Genomic DNA, 19580 nt, shown 5'->3' with positions numbered 1-19580 from the left:
ATCAATTATAGTACTACGTAGAAGTGCTGATGCATTAAACCTTGTAAGAATAGCACTTATTTTAGATTATTTCTTATTTTCAGGAATATTTGTTTGCATAAACATAACTTTTTTTTTTTTGTAGGTAAATGCTTATGGTGAAACAATTAAATCGCTGCGCTTCAGTTACCTGACAATCTTACAGAAGGTTGCAAATCATGCTGCATTGCTGCAGACAGACAACACTAGCAAGCAGCAGGTTAGTTGCAGAAGTATCTAAAAAATACTTGTGGAAAACAGGATTAAAACTCCTGAATGAAAATTACTGCTGGCCGCCTTTTTAAGTCTTAACTAATTGAAATTAAGATATTTTGCAAAATTCCTTTTTCATTTAGTAATTCAGAATGTAGCCCTTACTTAACAGGTAGTGCTGTTGCATAACAGTATGTTCATTTAGTTGATGCATATCTGAATATAAGGGTTATAGAAACATTGGAGAGCTTTAGGGGGAAGAGTAATTTCTAGTGACTTCTAATAATGCTATTTCTGTTCCACTTGTGATAAGTGCCTAGTAAGAGGAATGTCAGTGTGCAAATAAATAAATAATAAACAAATAGAATGTAGGGGTTTTTTTTGGTAGTATTTTATATTCAGAGCTGAGCTTCTTTAAATAACGAGAAGCATGTTTTAGAAAATGCTCAACAAGAGAACAGTGTCAATTCATCTTGTTACTGTGGCAAGTAACCTACAAGACACACAAATGGCAGAGTTTTTAAAAATACTTGTATGTGATCCTTAAGATCCGAAAATAAGCAAAGGGGTTTAGGGATGTTATCACTTCTTCTCAGAAGCTGTAAGGGAACGGAAATGAAAAATCCTAGCCACTTTTGGCAAGTTCGTTCCATTAAAGCAGTGTTGCTTTCTAGGAAATGTTACTGTTAGTGTCCAGGGCCTTATATGCAGCAAATACCCAAATATTTTCAATGTAGCTTTTTTTTTTTTATAATGTGTACGTAATTTTTGCTGTAATAACATTTGAGAGTTTAGCCACTGAAATAGCAGTATATGAGTATTTTGAGACTTACTGTCTTTTATGGCATACGTGATTACTAACCTCTCCAAAATCTGCTGAAGAAACTGATATTTTGTGGTACTTCTTACTTTTAGTATTAAAGTCCATCACATGTGTTAATCTTAGGTGAGAGATGAGATCTTTTTTGCTCCTCTGGAGAAGTAGAATTAAAGTGTGTGGTTGCATTCAAGTTCAGAGCTACCCAAATTCTAGCAGTGGACCTTTAATGTAGCTTTTGGACAGTCTAAATGCATTTCCCATATTGTTTTTTGTCATATTGGTGGGACAATATGCAATTCCCTTACAGGCTTATCATGCCAGAGGGTCAAGAAAAATGCTGGTACACAACTGTTGGGTAATGCAAACCTCAAGCCAACAGAGTTCTTGAGACTGACAGTTCTGGCCAATCCTATTGCAGTCTGTGCCCAGGAGAAGAAATTTTGGGTATCTCTCTCTCCGGTAACTGGAATCCATGGTTTCAGATTAGAATCCTCTTTCTTTTTTAAATGAACGAAAAACCAAAACACACAGAAGATGTTTTATCCAGCACTTGTGTAGTGAACTGAATAAAACCACATAACTCTTTCTGCTTGAGTTACTTCAGCAGATTACTTGTTTCAACCTGTTTAACTCCTTGTATGGCTTACTGGTATCCCAATGTAGGTCTAACTTTTAATGCCTGTTCAAACTTTCTGCTTTTCTTCCAGGAAGCACATATCAAACGTGTGTGCAGCCAGGTGTTTTCCAGTTTTCCAGATTTTGTGCAGTTAAGCAAAGATGCAGCCTTTGAAACCATTTCAGATCCAAAGTACAGTGGAAAAATGAAGGTAAACCTGTTTGTTAGAGGGAAAGCAAATATTAGTAATAAATCTGCAGCTGTAGTATATGGATATAAGAAAATGTACACCTAATGGTTGTGGTTTTTAGTCATTCTGTTTATGGTAGTGGTACCACAGCAGAGGTCTCCTGTCTTGGATCAGAGTGGCTCTGGGCAAAGACTGGATAAGTGTGATCTGTGATGCTAAGATGTCCTAAGATGTTAGGTTCATGCGTTTAGTGACGATCACAGAAATGAACCTTGCAGTCAAAAGGGTTCCATGAAACCACTGACTCGGTGGCAGTCAGAAATATTTGGGGAAGGAAAAGAGAGCAAAACAAAATCCTTAAGAATGTAATGATTTGTGTATGCCTTCGTATTGTGGGTAGTTCCAGTTCCTCCTCACAAAAAGCATGTGTTAGACCTTGAAAAGGTTCAGAGAAGGGCCACAAAGGTGGTCAGTGCTGTGGGACAGAAGCAACCAGGAGAAGTCTGGGACTCTCCTGGGGCTCAGCCTGGAAAAAATGTCTTAAGATGAATGTGAGAAGGACAGTCATGAGTAACATGGAACTGGTGAAGACGTACTGGGTGCTTACTGTCTATTCTGACCCTTTGGACATTAAATGAAACTAATGGGAGCCAGGCTAAAGATGAACAAAATAAACATATTAAGTCTAAGCTTGTAAAACTGCTTACCTCAGAATCTGGTTTCAGAGGGGAACAGGATGAATAACTGAAAAAGATATCTAAGGCACCTAATTAAAAAGAAAACCATATTAGCTTTAGGGAGTGTTCTTGAGCTAAAAGTAACTGGAGGGTGAGAAGCCATGCAGAATGGAGTATACTATATTTTTGTTATGTAGATGAGCATATAAACCTGGATATTCAGGTGATAGTTGGGACTGAAGGGAGGCAGTAGCCAGGCTATGTTTTTTGTAACAGTAGTGGTTGTTATCATTTTATTGATTTGTTATTATGCAAGCAACTTCTTTGTTTTCTGTTATTACATACGTGTGAGAGGCCTGCATATTATCTCCGTTATATACAGTTTGATATTTCATGAAACTGAAATTTATTGTTAATTAGCTATCAGCAAATATTCAATACATATCTGTAAAAACTAAGACCATGATCTTCAGTAGTGCTTATGAAGCTTTTCTTTTGTTGGTTAAAACTAATTTTGCTTTCTCTAGAAATTTTTCTCGTGGGGCTATTGTGTAGTTCACACCAGCACAGCCTCATGACACTTTCATTATGTGTTTTTTGACACAGTAGTGAACAGCACTGGCAAGCAAAAATGCCTGAGTTAAGGCAGAGGTTCCAATGTTATGCGCCTATAAAGTCTGCAGTTTACAGAGCTGCCTTTTCAGAGGAATCTGTTCCAAACCGTGACCTTAAGTCCAAGTTGCTTCTGGGACAGTATGAACTACAGTGTCTTCTCAGGGCTGCAGCTGTCTGTGGCTGTGTGGTTGGGTGTAACCTTGGCTGGTAGCAGTAAAGCTCTTCTCATGCTTGTGTGGAGTGGCCTTGGGTGGTAAAGAAGAAGATTCTGCTATATTGCAGTGCCAGAGTAAGAGCACAACTGAGGTGGCAAGAGAGCAGAGGCTGTGACCTTTTTAAGTATCCTGAGCTTGTGCTGATCCCTTGATACTAATGAGATGTTAGGCAGGTTGAATGTTTACTTTTGACATTGAGAGATCCACATGGTTAGAAAAATGAATCTCTGAGCTACTGGTAGATAGGCCAATTTACGTATCTGGATAAATTGCCCAAACATAAGTAGAATCATAGAATAGTTTGAGTTGGAGGGGATCTTTAAAGGTTATCTAGTCCAACGCCCAAGTAGAACAAGATGAGAAATGCATGATTAAAAGTAATAAGCTACTAGCATTGTGATTACTCCTGTTGTGTTGTTGTTTTTTTTTTATTGTTAATGAATCATCAAATGCTTATCTTCCTTCTGTCTCACTAGAGAAATTCCTGATTACACTTTTTATTTAATTTTTGATCTTTTATCTTGTTATCAGTCTGTACTGATCAATATTCCCATATTTCAAGATATTTTTTATATAGATTGTAGGTAATTGGGAAAAAAACAAACAAAAACCTAAAGGACAAAAAACCCACAACCTCCCCAAAAACCCCAAGCCCAAATCCTACATAAGCACATATTCTTGAGAAGAGCTTTGGTATGGAGAATTTCCATTTTTTAAAAAAAGTAAAGTGTATTCATGGGAAACTGGATTTCAAAATCTGACCTTGTGTTTTTGAAGTAATATTTATATTGAAAAGTACTTCTTTAGTATGCTTGGTAGGTGAGAGATAAGTGCAATGTAAGTTTCTGTAGAAAACTAAGAAAGGAAATTTAAAAATTGCTATAATTCTTTCACAGAACATTTTATTACTCTGACCTTTTAAAAAAAGTCAGATTAGACACTACACTGCAGTAGTAGTAGGCAAAGGTACAAAGCAACACGGACCTTTCTTTCCTCTGACATAAGAAAATATGACCTCGTTATATTAGGAGGTGTTCTGCTTGTTTGGTTTGTTTTTTACTTTATGAATTATAGAATAGAAGCGTTTTCTAATGCTGCATTTATGACAGCCCAGTAGACTTATAGAATGTTTTTTACTGTTAGTGACTTCTGTTTTTGTATATGTGATGGTTTATTTTGGAAATCTGTTTTGGTCCATTGCAAAGTGGATAGAATTTATCTAAGAATTATTGAAAGAATTGCTTACTTTGAGGGAAATTGGGCTGCTTTCTCTTTTAAGGGGAACTCAAATTTTGTGTCAGTTCATGAAATATATCTTAGTATAAACATAATATTCTGAACTGTGTGCTGATATGTCTGTGCCTGGAAGGAGGAGTTTATGTACTGGGCCAAGTAGCCATCATTGAAAAATAAGGTGTTTTTTGAGTCCATTAAATTTGACCTAAGAATAATTATGATGCCAAAAATTGGTTCATAGGTGTCTGGTATTGTGGTGGCTCTTTTTGCTGCTGCTGATTGAATTGTAGGTTTGTCTTGTGAGAAGAGATTGTCTACATCTTGTTTTCTGTTCTGAATTTTAAAACAGAAGCTGTTTGCTTCCAGAGCATAAAAATCAAAATCATCCCAAAGTGATTCAGAAGGCATTCTATTTAGAAGGTCCTCTTACCATCAGACAGTAATTAGAGGAGAGTCATCAGATACTCGAATTTTAAAACAACTTCATATATTTTTAACATGTTTATTTGGAAATAAATGAGACAAATTATAGTAAAATGGTTTTGATTGCCTTGTCCCACTATAATACTTTATTTAAAGAACAGAAGATGTAAATTCTAGAAACTAATTGAAATACTTTTCTAACTTTCATCTGGTAGCATAGATTGATTAGGCATTATTTAGTCCTTTAAATGAAAATGATAATTACTGAGGGCTTTTAAAACTCCCCTTATTTTTCTTACTTTCCAGGTTACCTGGAAATTTTGGCACAGGTGATTATTCTTTTGTAGATGAGCATATTTGCAAAGGAAAAGTTTGTGGTATTTATTTAAATATACTTAGGGCAGGGGAAAGGCCAGGATTTGTTAATGAAGTTCACTAGCTAAGCAGTTGTAACTGTTTTGAAAGGTTGAAAAGGTTAACCTGCTAAAACACCTTCTGTTCTCTCACCAAGCAGAGATAAAACACATGGGAAAGCATAAGTTTTTGTACTGTGGAACATGCCTACTGCCACTAGTAAAACTAGAATTGTTTGAATGGAGTGTAAGAGTGTGGCATATTGGTGTTTGTGTCCTACCTTATGTTGTGGCTGCAGTCACCTCTACGTGTTTTGCAAGCTGTAGCATTTAACAGCGTACCACACCAGGTTTGCTGTTCTCTATTCAAGATTATAACAAGAGCCTGGAAAAAACAGTCCCTATAATTCAAATGTACACCTATAAGCATTGATGGTACACCTATGGCTAATACATCCTCATTATGGTGGGAGGTAAGTAATAACACAGTGACGTGATCTGAACTTCAGCTATTTTTGTGGAATTATCCCTTCATTTTCAATCATACTGCAGAACATGCAGTTTTCAGAAGACTTTGCTGACACTATCTATCACAAGGTGGATTTCATGCCTAGATTTTGAACTTGAAATAGTTGAATATGTGAGGACTGAAGTGAAAGGAGTTCAGTGCCTTGTTTGGAAACCACCTTTTTCCATCATGAAGGAAGAAAGGGGGACCCACAAAGTGTAAGGACAAGTGATTCCATTGCTTTTTTAAACACAAAGATTGGAGACTGTTCACACAGAAATATTAGGGAAAAGAAGTAAGAAAAATAAGGGGAGTTTTAAAAGCCCTCAGTAATTCTCATCACTACTTTGTCTGACTATTTCTACAGTTTTCTTAAAATTCTGGCTCAGAGATACTCTATATTCTTTCTAAGTGAAAAGGGCTATTAAATGTCTGGGTGCTTGAAACAACTTTTTTTTTTTTTATTTATTTAAACTGTGTGTGTAATATTTCCACAGACATCCATTTGTGGAGTTCTGGAATAGTGTCCTTAATTAGTAGAAATCTCATAGGAGTAACTATATTTGATTGGTTTATTTATTTTGCCTGGCATTTTATTAAGATTTCAGTAGGCAAATGGAAGTCTACTGGAGCACCTTGCAAATAATAGTAACCTCCACTATTAAACATAACCTTAACCCAGGCACGCGTGGTTTTGAAGGCTTAAAACCACTATAGGCTGGATACGAACAAGGTATTCTCAGATGTGAGAGGTAAAATTTCATCACAGTCTGCTCACACTGTGAAGTAATGGGGAGGTACGCATTCAAATCCATACGGTCTCTTACAAAGAGCATGTTACTCTTTCTTGAATGTGATAAAGTATTTCTTTTTCAGACTAACGACTTTCAGGATAATACTCTAGTGTGCGAGCACATAATTTCTTTCTCTGTGGTGCAAAACCCTGTTCATCTGAGCTGTTCTTTACTCCAGAATACCTAAAATCCCAGTGGGCATGACATTGATCCATTTTATTTAAACGGACTGGGTGGATTTGTTTGTGTGTCTTCCTATAGGAAATTCATTATTTGACCTATACTTTTCTCTAATAATAACAACAATAATACAGTAGCCAAATTCATCCTACTTTAAAAGCATGTTACTGTTTTTTTTTCTGTTTCTTAATGTGGCTAAATAGAACGCAAATATAAGTCATTCAGCTCTTGTTAAATTACCTGGTGTGAGTTTTTTCCTAATAAAATAAATTCTGGTTTATATGTTGTTGTACAATGAAACCAGGGAAAAATTACCTTGTTTGTACCTTGTTTTCACTTGTTACTGGCTGGCTAATATATACAAAAGGGCTTATAAGTGATGTAGAATTACTATTTTATATTCTAGATATTATCCAGAACTGTAAATTTAATATAAACATTCCTCATTATTTGGTTGTCAAAAATTTGTTAGGCTTTTAGAGAAATCAATGTTGATGAACCGTTTATGTATTTATCACTGAATAAATGTAAGTTTAAAATATTTATTGCCCAGTGGGAGAAAGCTACAGACATAGTACAGAAAATTCTGCTTTCCCCTTTGTGTATTGCTTCTGCGCAGTACTCTGGAGCTGCCATTGCCAGATGTGGACATGCTTCTTTTGAAAATAACAGTATCACTATTATACACAAGGCTGTGGATTATTTGCTTCCCCACCAGAAGAACATTGTGTGTGGGCGGATTATTGGCATTTCAAGGTCTGTGGAGAGTCTGGGAAGCTGGATCCTACTGTAAACAGAGCAACAGACGAGAGTGGGAGCGGGGAGTGGCATACATCTCACTGATTATTTTAAGAAGACAAGTTCCAAGAAGTTCTGAACTCAGATGTAGCACAGAAAACTTAAACAGACCTTCCTGTTTTCAGGGGAATTGTGTGGATTTGCTAAATGCAAAAATTCACAAGCTGAGCTAGCACATGAGATGAGTAACGTTTTGTTGCAGTCTATGCACTGACACAAATAGCTTCTGAATTTACCTGTTAGTAGTATGAGGAGCTTTGTTATAGCAGGATTTCCATGTAGATGACCAAACAGTGCATCAGTCTGGCATCTCCATAACATTTGGCACATTTATTATGGTAGTGGTTTTTTGTTTTTGTTATGCCTCTGCTTCACCTTGCGAACAATTAATTAGTGTAGCCTGTTTAAAGGCTGAAAACACAAGTAAGTGTGTGTGAGATGACCTGTAGATAAAATCTCTTCATTTGTGTTCTCTGGTTTGTTACAGGTCCTTCAGCAGCTTTTAAATCACTTCAGAAAAAACAAGGATAAAGTTCTTCTTTTTTCCTTTTCCACAAAGGTGAGCTCCATATGATTTTTATCAGTTAACTGCAGCAGTGGGTTCTCAAGGTTAAAGTACTGAGGTGACAGCTGTCAATCACATTTCCTTTCTCTCTGTATTATGGGAAATAGTGATGAGAAGGACAGTGTGCCATACTCCAGAAGCATGTTGAAACTTTATGTTATCTCATGATAAAAATGGTGATGGTAAAACAACTGTAACACTGTGCTGCCTTCAGAGTTTTTTAAAACTGTTGTATTACTTCAGTTGTAGATGGCTCATGCTGAGTTCAGCTGTTGTGTCTTCAGTTAGAGCAGTGTCATGGCAAAATACAACTGAAATATGGTACAGCCTTTGTGTTAGCACTGCAAGTAGTTACATTTCCTCTGTTCAGCTGGCTTTTGACCATGACCAGTGATGAAACTTCAACCTTGAGACTTTTTACGCCAGATGGTTTGAACTGAAAACAGTGTTTAAATGGAGCAAGAGGTGTACGCACACTTAATTTTCAAGGGACTTGCGTCTTGATTTTCTTGTTAGGGAATAATATGTTTCCTGAAATGATGCAAACGTAATATGGTTTTCTTTACTTAAGTACTCATAATGATAGCATTAAAAAGTATTAAAAAATACTGGTGTGAATGAATATGAATAATGAATAATGGTGTGAATGGTCTGAAATATTCAATAAATTTGTGGCTTTAAGGCAGACTGCAAGTTTAATATTTAGATGTAGTAGTAAAATGCTCACGTGCTTAGGCTTCACAGTGCTTAAGACCAGACTGACTGCTGGTTACTGCATTCTCTTTCACTCTGTCCCTTTGAACTCTGCCTGTGCATACCACCCTGTTTCTCTGTGCTGGCTCTGGTGCTCATTTACCATACTTGAAGTCATTGGAACTTGCTATGACGGTAGGAAACTGTTTAAGTTGCCTGCCTGCTTAATGGGCTGAGCTGACTCAGCATCATTTAGAGGTGTGACAGGCAGCCAGGGTTGGAGGATTGAGTGAGACCACAGCAGACCAACATTAGTGACCTTGAGTGCTGTAGAATCACAGCTAAAGATTGTCAAGGATGTTGATATCAAAATGGGGAAGATCTATGCTTATTTTCAATGCTTGTTCTATTGAAAATATATTTGAGAAGCATGGCCTCTGTGGTTACATTTAATTGAAAAGATAATATTAAGCACTTAGTCTTTCTTTATTTTTCCACCCAGTTGCTAGATGTGCTGGAACAATACTGTATGGCATCTGGGCTAGATTACCGAAGACTTGATGGAAGTACAAAATCAGAAGATAGGATCAGAATTGTAAGAGACTTCAACAGTGTTCAAGAAATTAACATATGTCTTGTATCTACAATGTAAGAAAATTTAACTTGTCTGTTTTGCTCTGCCTTGCTAGTGTTTAGTAAATAGGTTACTCTTTGTTTTATGTGGTGACCTTGGCAGGGATTATTTTTTTGAGAGAGTGAGTTGTTCATTTGGCTGTGGACTGAAGCTTCTTAAAATATCTGAAGACTTCCTCCCTTCCCCTCTCCTCTGCTTTATGAGGACTGATCTGAAACAAGCAGGTCTCCTGAATCCTAGTTTTAAATTTCCACTTGCTGTAAGAGTGAGGAAACGTGAAATGCTATATTGAACTAAAAATTATCTTTCAGTGTTCCTGTAATTTATTGACCATGTTGATTAGTGTAAGTCTATTTAAAATACTTCAAACAATCCTTGATTGTCTTTTAAAAATGTATTAGACTATCAGGTTTGCTTATCAGTTTATGAAGGATAGTGAATTCTTTTTAAATAGAGCAAGATGTTCAACTAAAATTAATGAAAATATGATGACCCTTCCCCAATTACTTCCATGTTTCATCTTGGAAGTTTGTTACCAGGCAAGGGCAGAAAGCAAACAAAGATAATCTTCCTGCCCAGAGGAAACTCAGGGAAACTCAATGAAACATGCAGATATGCTTTTCTTGCCTATACGGTCACTTTGGTCCTTCTTTACTGAAAGTGTGCGTGTTGGAGTTAGATAGGAGGATCTACACTACCTCTGTTTAACGTTAAGCATAAGTTTAACGTAAGAAGTTAAACATAATCCTAAAGACTGTTACACGTGCATGTCAGAACTGTCTTCAGATACTCTCTGGTGCATGTGGGAAGAGATTTGTTTTGTTGGTCGTGCACATTTGTTTGTAATCTCTGTCAACTGTGGAACCTGGCCATCAGCTTCCCTAAGACCTTCATGGGTCCCTATTCTTTGTGCCAAGACTGCAGGAAATTACTGCATCTGTAGCATTAGGAAAGACTCTCTAGTTTGTGCTTCTGTCAGTCTAGTTCAGTTGTGTAATTATAACCTTTTCAGTTCTGTTCCATTAATTTACATAGAAATAAAAATGAAGGTCAGTAAAACAGAGCTGGACTTTTTGCTCTTAGAGCTTGTGAATACAGAGATTGGTGAGCTTTCCGTGCCTGCTGGTGGTGCTTGAGATGAGACTCTTGATTCTGTTGTTCTTAGTGTTTCTCATATTAGTAAATGGAAGGAACAAACAATGATGGAATTGCAGTCAAAATAATCAGTGCTTGCTAAGAAAAACAGAAGGTGCAATTCTATTTTTAGTTTATCACAGATAAAAAAATGTTACCTTTTTGCTTGCTTGATACAAGTAATAGAAGCAGCTTTGATTTTGTAATCCTTTGGAAATCAGAAAGTTATTTATCACAGTTCTACTCTACAAGAGATTCATCCTTCCTCTTACTCAGATTTCAGGCATTAGGGCTTCACAGTATATTCTTTATTTTTCAACACATAGTAAGTTGACAGAATTGGGTCATGCTCTTCTGTCTGTACTTTCTTGCAAAGTTTTTGGCCGACTGTTCTGTGTAGTCAATTTGTACGTGTTCTGAAAGTCCCATTGCTTGAAGAGCCAAATGTTGATTTTCACTGAAAATACTTGCACAGTCTTTTGGCTGCAAAAATGCATTCCGCAAAGGACGAATTCCCCGCATAGTGATCTTAAGTCTGCCATTATATTCCACTGGCGCAGTTAAAATAACTTTAAACAGGAAGCTCCAATCTATAAATTAGTGAGTTACAGTGCAGACAGTGGTGATGACTTCACTGTTAAATTTACAATATTCCTGGTTTATATTCCATATTTTTATACTGGCAAAATGCTGTTTCTGCCTGGAATTGCCTATAGAAATTTGGAAATCCTAATTTTAATTGGTTGATGAGTTTTTGAGAAATAGGACCTTATACAATAAAGTTAAAAAAAACCCAAAACAATGCCGAAACAAAAACTGCCTATCTATATAGCTTAACCTCAAGTATTGCAGTTAATGTTAGTATCAAACAAAGTCGTGTAGCTATCCATAATGCTTTTATGGATAGGTATGACTAATACAGCTATAGGGATAAATGTTTTATGTCTGAGAGAAAATATGATTGATTTCTTCAGAGCTTACAAATTCCATCAAACCAGTAGGTATAGATTATGATTTCAGCCTTGAGCATTATGAAAAAATAGATATGCATCTGTTGGAACTTCTAAGGCTTATGAAGTAAAGTCTGTTTCAGAATACTTCAGTACTCTGCTGGTGTTACTGAGAAAATGTATGATTATTTGGAAGAAAGGAAGGGGATTTTTGGTCATGCATAGAAACATTAAAGTACTGCTGGAGTTGCTATAAGTTGATAGGAGAATGTAGCTTGCAACTCCATTTGTGCTGCTTAGCCTGAAGAAGGGGAACTGCATATGTGCAATACTGAAGTCTGTGCAGTCCTGATCCATTGCAGTGTTCTGGAAGAAATAAGAGCAGCAAGTGTTCCCACCTTTAAAGCTAAATCACTATTCTCTGGGTTTTCCACAATAGTTTTTCTGTAGATGAATTCCTTCAGAATAATTATAAATTAAAGTTTATTTCTGCTTCTCAGTTTTCTTTATTATGTAAAGAGGAGTGCTTCGATGATGAAGAGATGATGGTTAGAGAAATTTGGAGATATATTTTATCGTGAAAGGTTATAGTATGTGCATCCATGCACATTCTCAGTTACTCTCTGTTACTGGAGTGCTGTCCATTACTTTGTACTTTTTCAGGGCTTCACTTAATTTGAATTCTTCACAACTGTGTTGTAAATAATTTTTAATGTGCATGTAAACACATTCAAAGAATTCTGACCCGCAAGGTCTCACTGAAACGGAGAACTTATAAACTATGAAAAACTTACCTCAGTAAAGAGAATTATGTAGTCACAGGTTTCATGGAAACTTTGATAATGTGATATTGTTTTGTACCTTCTGAACATTGTGATATTAAGTTGTCAGAGACAGGATATAAACACAAGCTATTTATTTAACACAGTGTGCAGTTTTAAATAAGATGATCGTTTGGAACAGAACCATTATGAGACATTTCATACAGGGTACTACATTTCAGCTGTATTATAGTAATTTGCATGTACTATCTTACAATAATGACTTTAACCACTGGCTAAAATCACATTTAAAATGTAAGATATTCTTTACAATGCACAAACTAACTACTGCATCCTTCTGTCCATGAAGGATATAGGAGTAGTTCTTTTTCTGTTTTGGAGTCTCTAAAGTTTTTTGGCATACCTAAAAATGTTGAAAATGAAAATCTTTATAAAGCTTAGTATCCTGTTTAGTTAATTTCCGTAGTCAGTCTGTTTTACTAACACTAAGGCTTTGCACTGAGGTTTAATTCATTTTTCAGTTCCAAATATTGCAATTTTTATGAGAAAGCATTTGGAAAAACATGTTGACTTATGTTTCAGTCTGACTGCAGGGTCAGTTTGGTAAGATGAGATGCTGAATTCTGTCCTCACTGAAAAGAAATATATACCAAAATTGCAAAATACAGTAAGGTATTCTGAAAAATACAAAGATTTTTATTCAGCGTTTCAAACTCTGACAGCACTCATCCTCCGGAAACCTCCGTTAATATTGGCAGGTTCCCACATCCTCTCCTATTCCAGATTTAACTAACCTAACACCACACCACACCTGGAAGGAAGAGGCCACAACTGTATTTACATTAACAAAGATTCCATGAAGACCGAAAGGTGGTGGGGCTCCATAAGCTCTTGGGTTCTGCCTCCATTTATTCACATACCTGGAAACTTTACCTTTCCCACTGCTTTAAACAAGCAGAATATAAAGTAATCTATTAAAACCAGGTGCTTGGTAAATTAAATTGGATTGACTTTTTGCAGTTTTGTGGTATCTCATTCAGAAAAAGACACTTGAAATTAGTGTTGTTTGTGTCAATGTAAAGAATTACTTTAGTAGTTAAATTAATAATATTATTTTGGCGTGTTTTGTAGGAAAGTTGGTTGAGCCAGTTGAAAAGAATTTTCAGTATTTGCTTGTTTTGCAGCTGGATGAGAAGTGGTATTTTCCTCACTTTTGTTCCTATCAAATCATCCATCGATGTGTTCCAAGTAACAGTTTTGTTAGATTCAGCAAGGGCATTAATTAGCTACCTCAGGTTAAGTGTATGCTTAAGTTCTTTACTGGCTTGCAGGCTTTACCCGAAAGCACAGTACAGCTGTTGAACATTTAAGACTATGTAACTGGTACATCTGTGACTCCTTACCCCCACAGGAGACAATTTTCTTACAGTGATTTTTTTTTTTTTTTCCTTTTAATGACAGAATGACAGTTATTAATGTTGCTGATATGCAGCTGTGTGGCCAGCTATATTTTTAACAGTTCACTTACCTACTGTACAAATGTACTTGTGACAGTTATTCAGTCTTATAGATATGACTTACCCTAGACAGTGACTATTTTAGTGGAAGCTACACAGTGTTATTGTCAAAATTGTGTTCTGGGATTAGAGGAAGTAAAATGTAATGCAAAGTTTTTATTGAATCCATAGTTTTCCTCCTTCTATAATGTTAGCTGGCATAAGTAGTTATGAATTTCAGTATAGTTGTTGGGGGAGTTGGCCTGTGTAGGGCTCAGTTGGGTATAAAGTAGCAATCAGGACTTTTACTATAGTAATGTGACATCAGTTAGTTATGACTCAGCTAGTCATACAGCTTGTAATTTTCTTGCTACTTAGGTAAGATGACTGCATTTTACAGCAGTGGTTATTTACGTACTTGGTACTTATTAATGCAACTGTAAGAAAAAGCTGTACCCCACTATTTTCAGTATCTATTGTGCTCTTTTTTTATGTTGGGGATAGATATGCTAATACAGACCTAATACACTGAAAAAAAAATGGTTCTGTTTTTCTTACTGTCAAATAATTCTGTTTTTTCACTTTTATGTTTTTAGGGCTGGTGGCCTGGGTCTTAATTTTGTTGGTGCCAATGTCGTTATACTGTTTGATCCTACATGGAACCCAGCAAATGATCTTCAAGCTATTGACAGGTACACACTCAAAATACAGAACTTAATCCATGTTGTACTCTTCTTTTGCTATGATCCCATAATCTAATTGTCCAACTAAACTTTCCTAAGGGAACACATTTTTTACATAGTCTGACTTGTCCACAAGACAGTAAGAAATGTCTAGCTAAATTTTTTTAGCTTTGTTCTTGTTTTTAACCCTGAATTTTACAACTTATTTTCCATTTTATTTTTGTGGCACTGTGATGATGGGCTCATTAAAAATAATAAAAAAAAAAAAAAGCCATAGTTACTGTAACTTTTTGATCTCTAGAACAAGTACGTGTGTGTGTAGCTGGATGGCATTTTTCCTGTGTTTGTCAGGACAGAGTAGGTTGTAATTGACCCTAGTTCAAGTGATGTTTTGAATTCCAGAATCCTTGAAGAAAAACATTTATGTTCTTTTCTGCTTCACCCTAGTGGAGATGGGTGTCTTTTCAGCACTCACTTCTATCTCTGATATTATGCCATTAGAGGATTTCCAGGAATCTGGATTTTTCTTTCATTGCTTTTTGATTGTAGGATGTTTCCCTAGGAATTCAGGACAGACCTGTGAATAGCTAAAGTAAAGAATATTGGAAGCCTTCAAAATTCAGTAGATTTATATATTATTGTGAACAGAACGAAACTTGTTTCTGTTGTCTCATCCAATTACTTAATTCCCTTTTAAGGTGTTTTCTGACTTTTAAGAGGTGTTTATGTTCACCTGTTTTAGAGAAATATGTGTAACAGAAATGTGTATTGTTGAAAGAGACTTTCTTTAAAGAATCCTTGTAAGACCATATTTCTATGAATTGGTTCACCCTGTCTTGAATTTTCACCATATAATCTATTAGAAGCCTCAGAGCTTGTTATCTAGATAGAGTACTACCTGTTTGTTAGCTGTTCTTGTTATGTTGTAAATTGCAAAGTGTTTTATAAAGTTAAGAAAGAACATAGTCCCCAAAGTAATCAATGATCTAACTCCTATATAATGCAATTAGGAGAATATCTTGTGCAAGAGCAGGTGGAGGTGGGGCGGGTGGGGGGAATACAAACTGAGAAAACATCGTGGAAGATGGGTTTTCAAGGGAGATGGGAGACAGGTCTTGAGACACAAATTGAGGAGAAAGCTTTTTCAACTAGCTAGGCCTGGGAAGAAACTTGGAAAACTAAGGGTAAAGGAAAAGGGAATGAAATATTGAGGAAAACTTGGGAAGGGTGGGGGGAACATGGCCAAAAAAAAACCAACCAAAAAAACCAAAACCCAACTGACTCATAAATGATTTAGAGCACTTTTGTTTATGGGAATGCTTTTTTTAAAAAAATGATTCATTTTACTACCCTTAAGAGCTGTCTTTTTTTTTTTTTTAACTGATAAAAAATATGTGTTTTAATATGCTACTGTCCTTGCAGAGCTTATAGGATTGGCCAGTACAAAGATGTTAAAGTGTTCAGATTAATATCCTTGGGAACTGTGGAGGAGATGATGTACTTGCGACAAGTTTATAAACAGGTAAAGTTCACAAACTATTGAAATTGGGAGCTCTTTTCTGCTGTTTCAATTACTGAAGGCTCAGCTACCCTGTAGCAAAACTGTAGTTTACCTTGGTTTTATGATACATACTGTTACCTTAAATTATTAAGAGGACATAGGAAGGAGGAAGGCCAACATCACTCCATTCTTCAAAAAAGACAAGAAGGAGGACCCAGGGAACTACAGGCCAGTTAGTCTCACCTCTGTCCCTGGGAAGGTAATGGAACGGCACATTCTGGATGTCATCTCCAAACACGTTGAGGAACAGGAAGTTATTGGAAGCGGTCAACATGGATTTACCAAGGGTAAATTGTGCTTGACCAATCTGATAGCTTTCTATGATGTTATAACTGGTTGGCTGGATGAGGGGAGAGTCGCAGATGTCATCTACCTTGACTTCAGCAAGGCTTTTGACACTGTCTCCCATGACATCCTCATTAGGAAGCTGAGGAGGTGTGGGCTAGATGAGGTGACAGTGAGGTGGATTGAGAGTTGGCTGCGGGACAGAAGTCAGAGGGTTGTGATCAGTGGCACAGAGTCTAGTTGGAGGCCTGTAACCAGTGGTGTCCCCCAGGGGTCAATACTCGGTCCAATCTTGTCCAATATATTCATCAATGACCTGGATGAGGGGACAGAGTGTATCCTCAGCAAGTTCGCTGATGATACTAAACTGGGAGGGGTGGTTGAGACTCCAGAAGGCCACGTTGCCATCCAGCGTGACCTGGAGAGCTGGGCAGAGAAGAACCTAATGAGGTTCAACAAGAGCAAGTGCATGGTCCTGCACGGTCCTGCACCTGGGGAGGAAGAATGCTAGGCACCAGTATAGGTTAGGGGTGGACCTGCTGGGAAGTAGTTCTGAGGAGAAGGATCTGGGGGTCCTGGTAGATAGTAAATGCATGAGCCAGCAATGTGCCCTTGTTGCCAAAAAGGCCATATATCCCAGCCATATCCTGGGCTGCTTAGGGAAGAGTGTGGCCAGTAGGTCGAGGGAGGTCATTCTCCCCTTCTGCTCTGCGCTGGGGAGACCACAACTGGAATACTGTGTCCAGTTTTGGGCTCCCCAGTTCAAGAGGGACAGGGAACTGCTGGAGAGAGTCCAGCGTAGGGCAATGAAGATGATCAAGGGCTTGGAGCATCTCCCTTATGAGGAAAGGCTGAGAGAGCTGGGACTCTTTAGCCTGGGGAAGAGAAGGCTGAGGGGAGACCTTATTATGGCGTACAGGTATCTAAAGGGTGGGTTGAAGGAGGATGGAGCCAGGCTCTTCTCAATGGTTCCCAGTGACAGGACGAGGGGCAATGGGCACAAGTTAGAACACAGGAAGTTCTGTTCAAATACACGGAAACAGTTCTTTACGGTGAGGGTGACAGAGCACTGGCACAGGCTGCCCAGGGAGGTTGTGGAGTCCCCTTCTCTGGAGATTTTCAAGACCCGCCTGGATGCAGTCCTGAGTAATGTGCTCTAGGCAATGCTGCTCTAGCAGGGGAGTTGGACTAGATGATCTCTAGAGGTCCCTTCCGACTCTGAAAATTCCATGATTCCATGATAGCATTTAGCAGTTGTGAAAGAATCAAAAAAGAATGGTATTTGTATTCAAGCTTTTCTGTAACTTTTGACAGTTTATTTGTGCAATATACATTAATTGGGTTATACAGAGAAGAAAACTATTTTATTTAAAAACTTAAATATATCTGTGAAAATTGTAGTTAGGATCTGCAGTAGTCTGATTCAGGCAGCTTTTTCTTTTTGAAAAGTTGAAGAAAGAAAGCAAAAATCTTTCCAGTGCTATAGAAGAAAAGCAAGATGACATTGCTACTCTCCTGCCTTTGTAAACTCACTTATAAAAGGAGGCAGAAACAGCTCGTAGCTGCTGCTGTTATGAAGATAAGAAGTGATATTGTCTGTCAGAATATTCAGCCTGAAGCAATTGGTCTCTCTAAATTTTGCTGCTTGCATGGATAGGTGTAAAAGCCTAACAGTGGTAATAACAAAGTGTCTGGTTTGAGGAACACATAATCTAGCAACTGTTTCTTAATGACATCAAAATTAGAACCAAAAATAATCAAACTTTAACATGAACAACAAATAGCAGGCTGCAGAATAAGAAACTAGATGAAATATGAACATGTTTTTCTCAATAAAAATTGCAAGTTAAGAACTAAGATTATTGACTTTAAGTTAAGATACTGTCATTATAGACTTACAAACTTGGAGAAGGGAAGAAAATCAGTGAGATAAAGTTGTCCTGAAGAATGCATTGCATAGAAAAGGTGACGTGAGTCACCTCAGTGGGCAGATGATACCATGCATTAAAGAAAGCTTTATGAAATTGGATAATTTCAATTTTTGGCCATAAACAGAAAAAAATTGGTATTGAGTCTTCAGTGACAACACCCTCCCGTAGCTGGATTATTTACAAGGAGGAGGTTGGAGGCTGATGAGTAGGAAATGCAGTAATAGGCACTGTCATTATCCTCATTCTTATTTGTCATGTAGTTAAATCTGTGTAATGTTCTAAGATCAAGTATTTAGACATGGTATCTGATTTCACAGAGCACATAGTCAGGAAGTCCACAGCTGGAAGATCAAATCTTGAACTGCTCTCTTTAATGTGTATGGCCCGCTTTAAAATACTACTTTCAAAAGTGTAACAGTTACTTTACCTGACTTAAATTCAATCTTTTGTAGAAGCCAAAAAAAACAAGAGTTCTGCTTAATTTTGACGAAATTATCTAAATAAAAAGGAGAAAACTTGTTAAGAAGTTGTTAAAAGTAGGTGATGGGCTGATGTGCTTGCAGGTAATTGGGCAATTTTCAGACACTCTGTATCTGAAGCTCAGAGTGAAGAAACATTGTTTTAAGAGTTGAAATAGTATACCGATAAGGCAAGCTAAATATAAAACACAGTAAGTCCAAAAACTACTTATGAGGGATGGTGGTCTAAAAACATAAAAGCCAATAATTAATTTTTCAAACACATCAGGAGCAGCAATCGTATTGCTCTCTGGGTGTTGTTTGAGAGAGGTTTAAGGGAGTGTTCATTGCAAAAAAAACCCACATGACTTATTCTTTATATCCACATTCATGGAAAAGCTTAGAAAGCATCCTGTTGCAAAGTTTCTCTTGTGTGAAGTACTTTTGTGGATTCATTTCAACAGCAAGTATCAGTAGGAGAAATCTCTGAAAGGCTTACAAAATGATCAATAGCTGATTATGACCAACTATATTCACTAAAATCCTGAAAGAGTGAGTTGTGCTTCACAGAGGTCTTTGATGATGGTGGTCTTGTAGATAAAGAAGACCTGGATGATACTGTCTGTTTGGACTTCCAAAGGGCATGCATAAAATTACTTGAAAGGCTCTTCTTTTGTTCATTTTGTTTTGTTTTGTTTTGTTTTTTTCAAGTTGACTTGTGTTTTTCAAGTCAAACAAGAAGCAATAAACAG

At 37.0% G+C, this 19580-nt stretch overlaps 1 protein-coding gene across 1 annotated transcript in view; it reads left to right on the top strand.

Annotated features, from left to right (window-relative positions):
• The window catches only part of LOC309683422 (DNA excision repair protein ERCC-6-like 2), a 35860-nt gene that overhangs the window by 14811 nt on the left and 1469 nt on the right, over positions 1–19580 (top strand). The window contains exons 8-13 of the mRNA XM_082497704.1: positions 125–238; positions 1759–1878; positions 8144–8215; positions 9417–9562; positions 14507–14602; positions 16016–16115. Coding sequence (XP_082353830.1) covers positions 125–238; positions 1759–1878; positions 8144–8215; positions 9417–9562; positions 14507–14602; positions 16016–16115 — 648 coding nt within the window. The remainder of the gene's footprint in view (positions 1–124; positions 239–1758; positions 1879–8143; positions 8216–9416; positions 9563–14506; positions 14603–16015; positions 16116–19580) is intronic.

The sequence above is a fragment of the Vanellus vanellus genome, assembly GCF_965231255.1.
Source record: "Vanellus vanellus genome assembly, chromosome: Z".
Classification (NCBI taxonomy): domain Eukaryota; kingdom Metazoa; phylum Chordata; class Aves; order Charadriiformes; family Charadriidae; genus Vanellus; species Vanellus vanellus.
The sequence above is the reverse complement of the archived record's forward strand: the minus strand, read 5'-3'. Positions and strand labels throughout refer to the sequence as shown.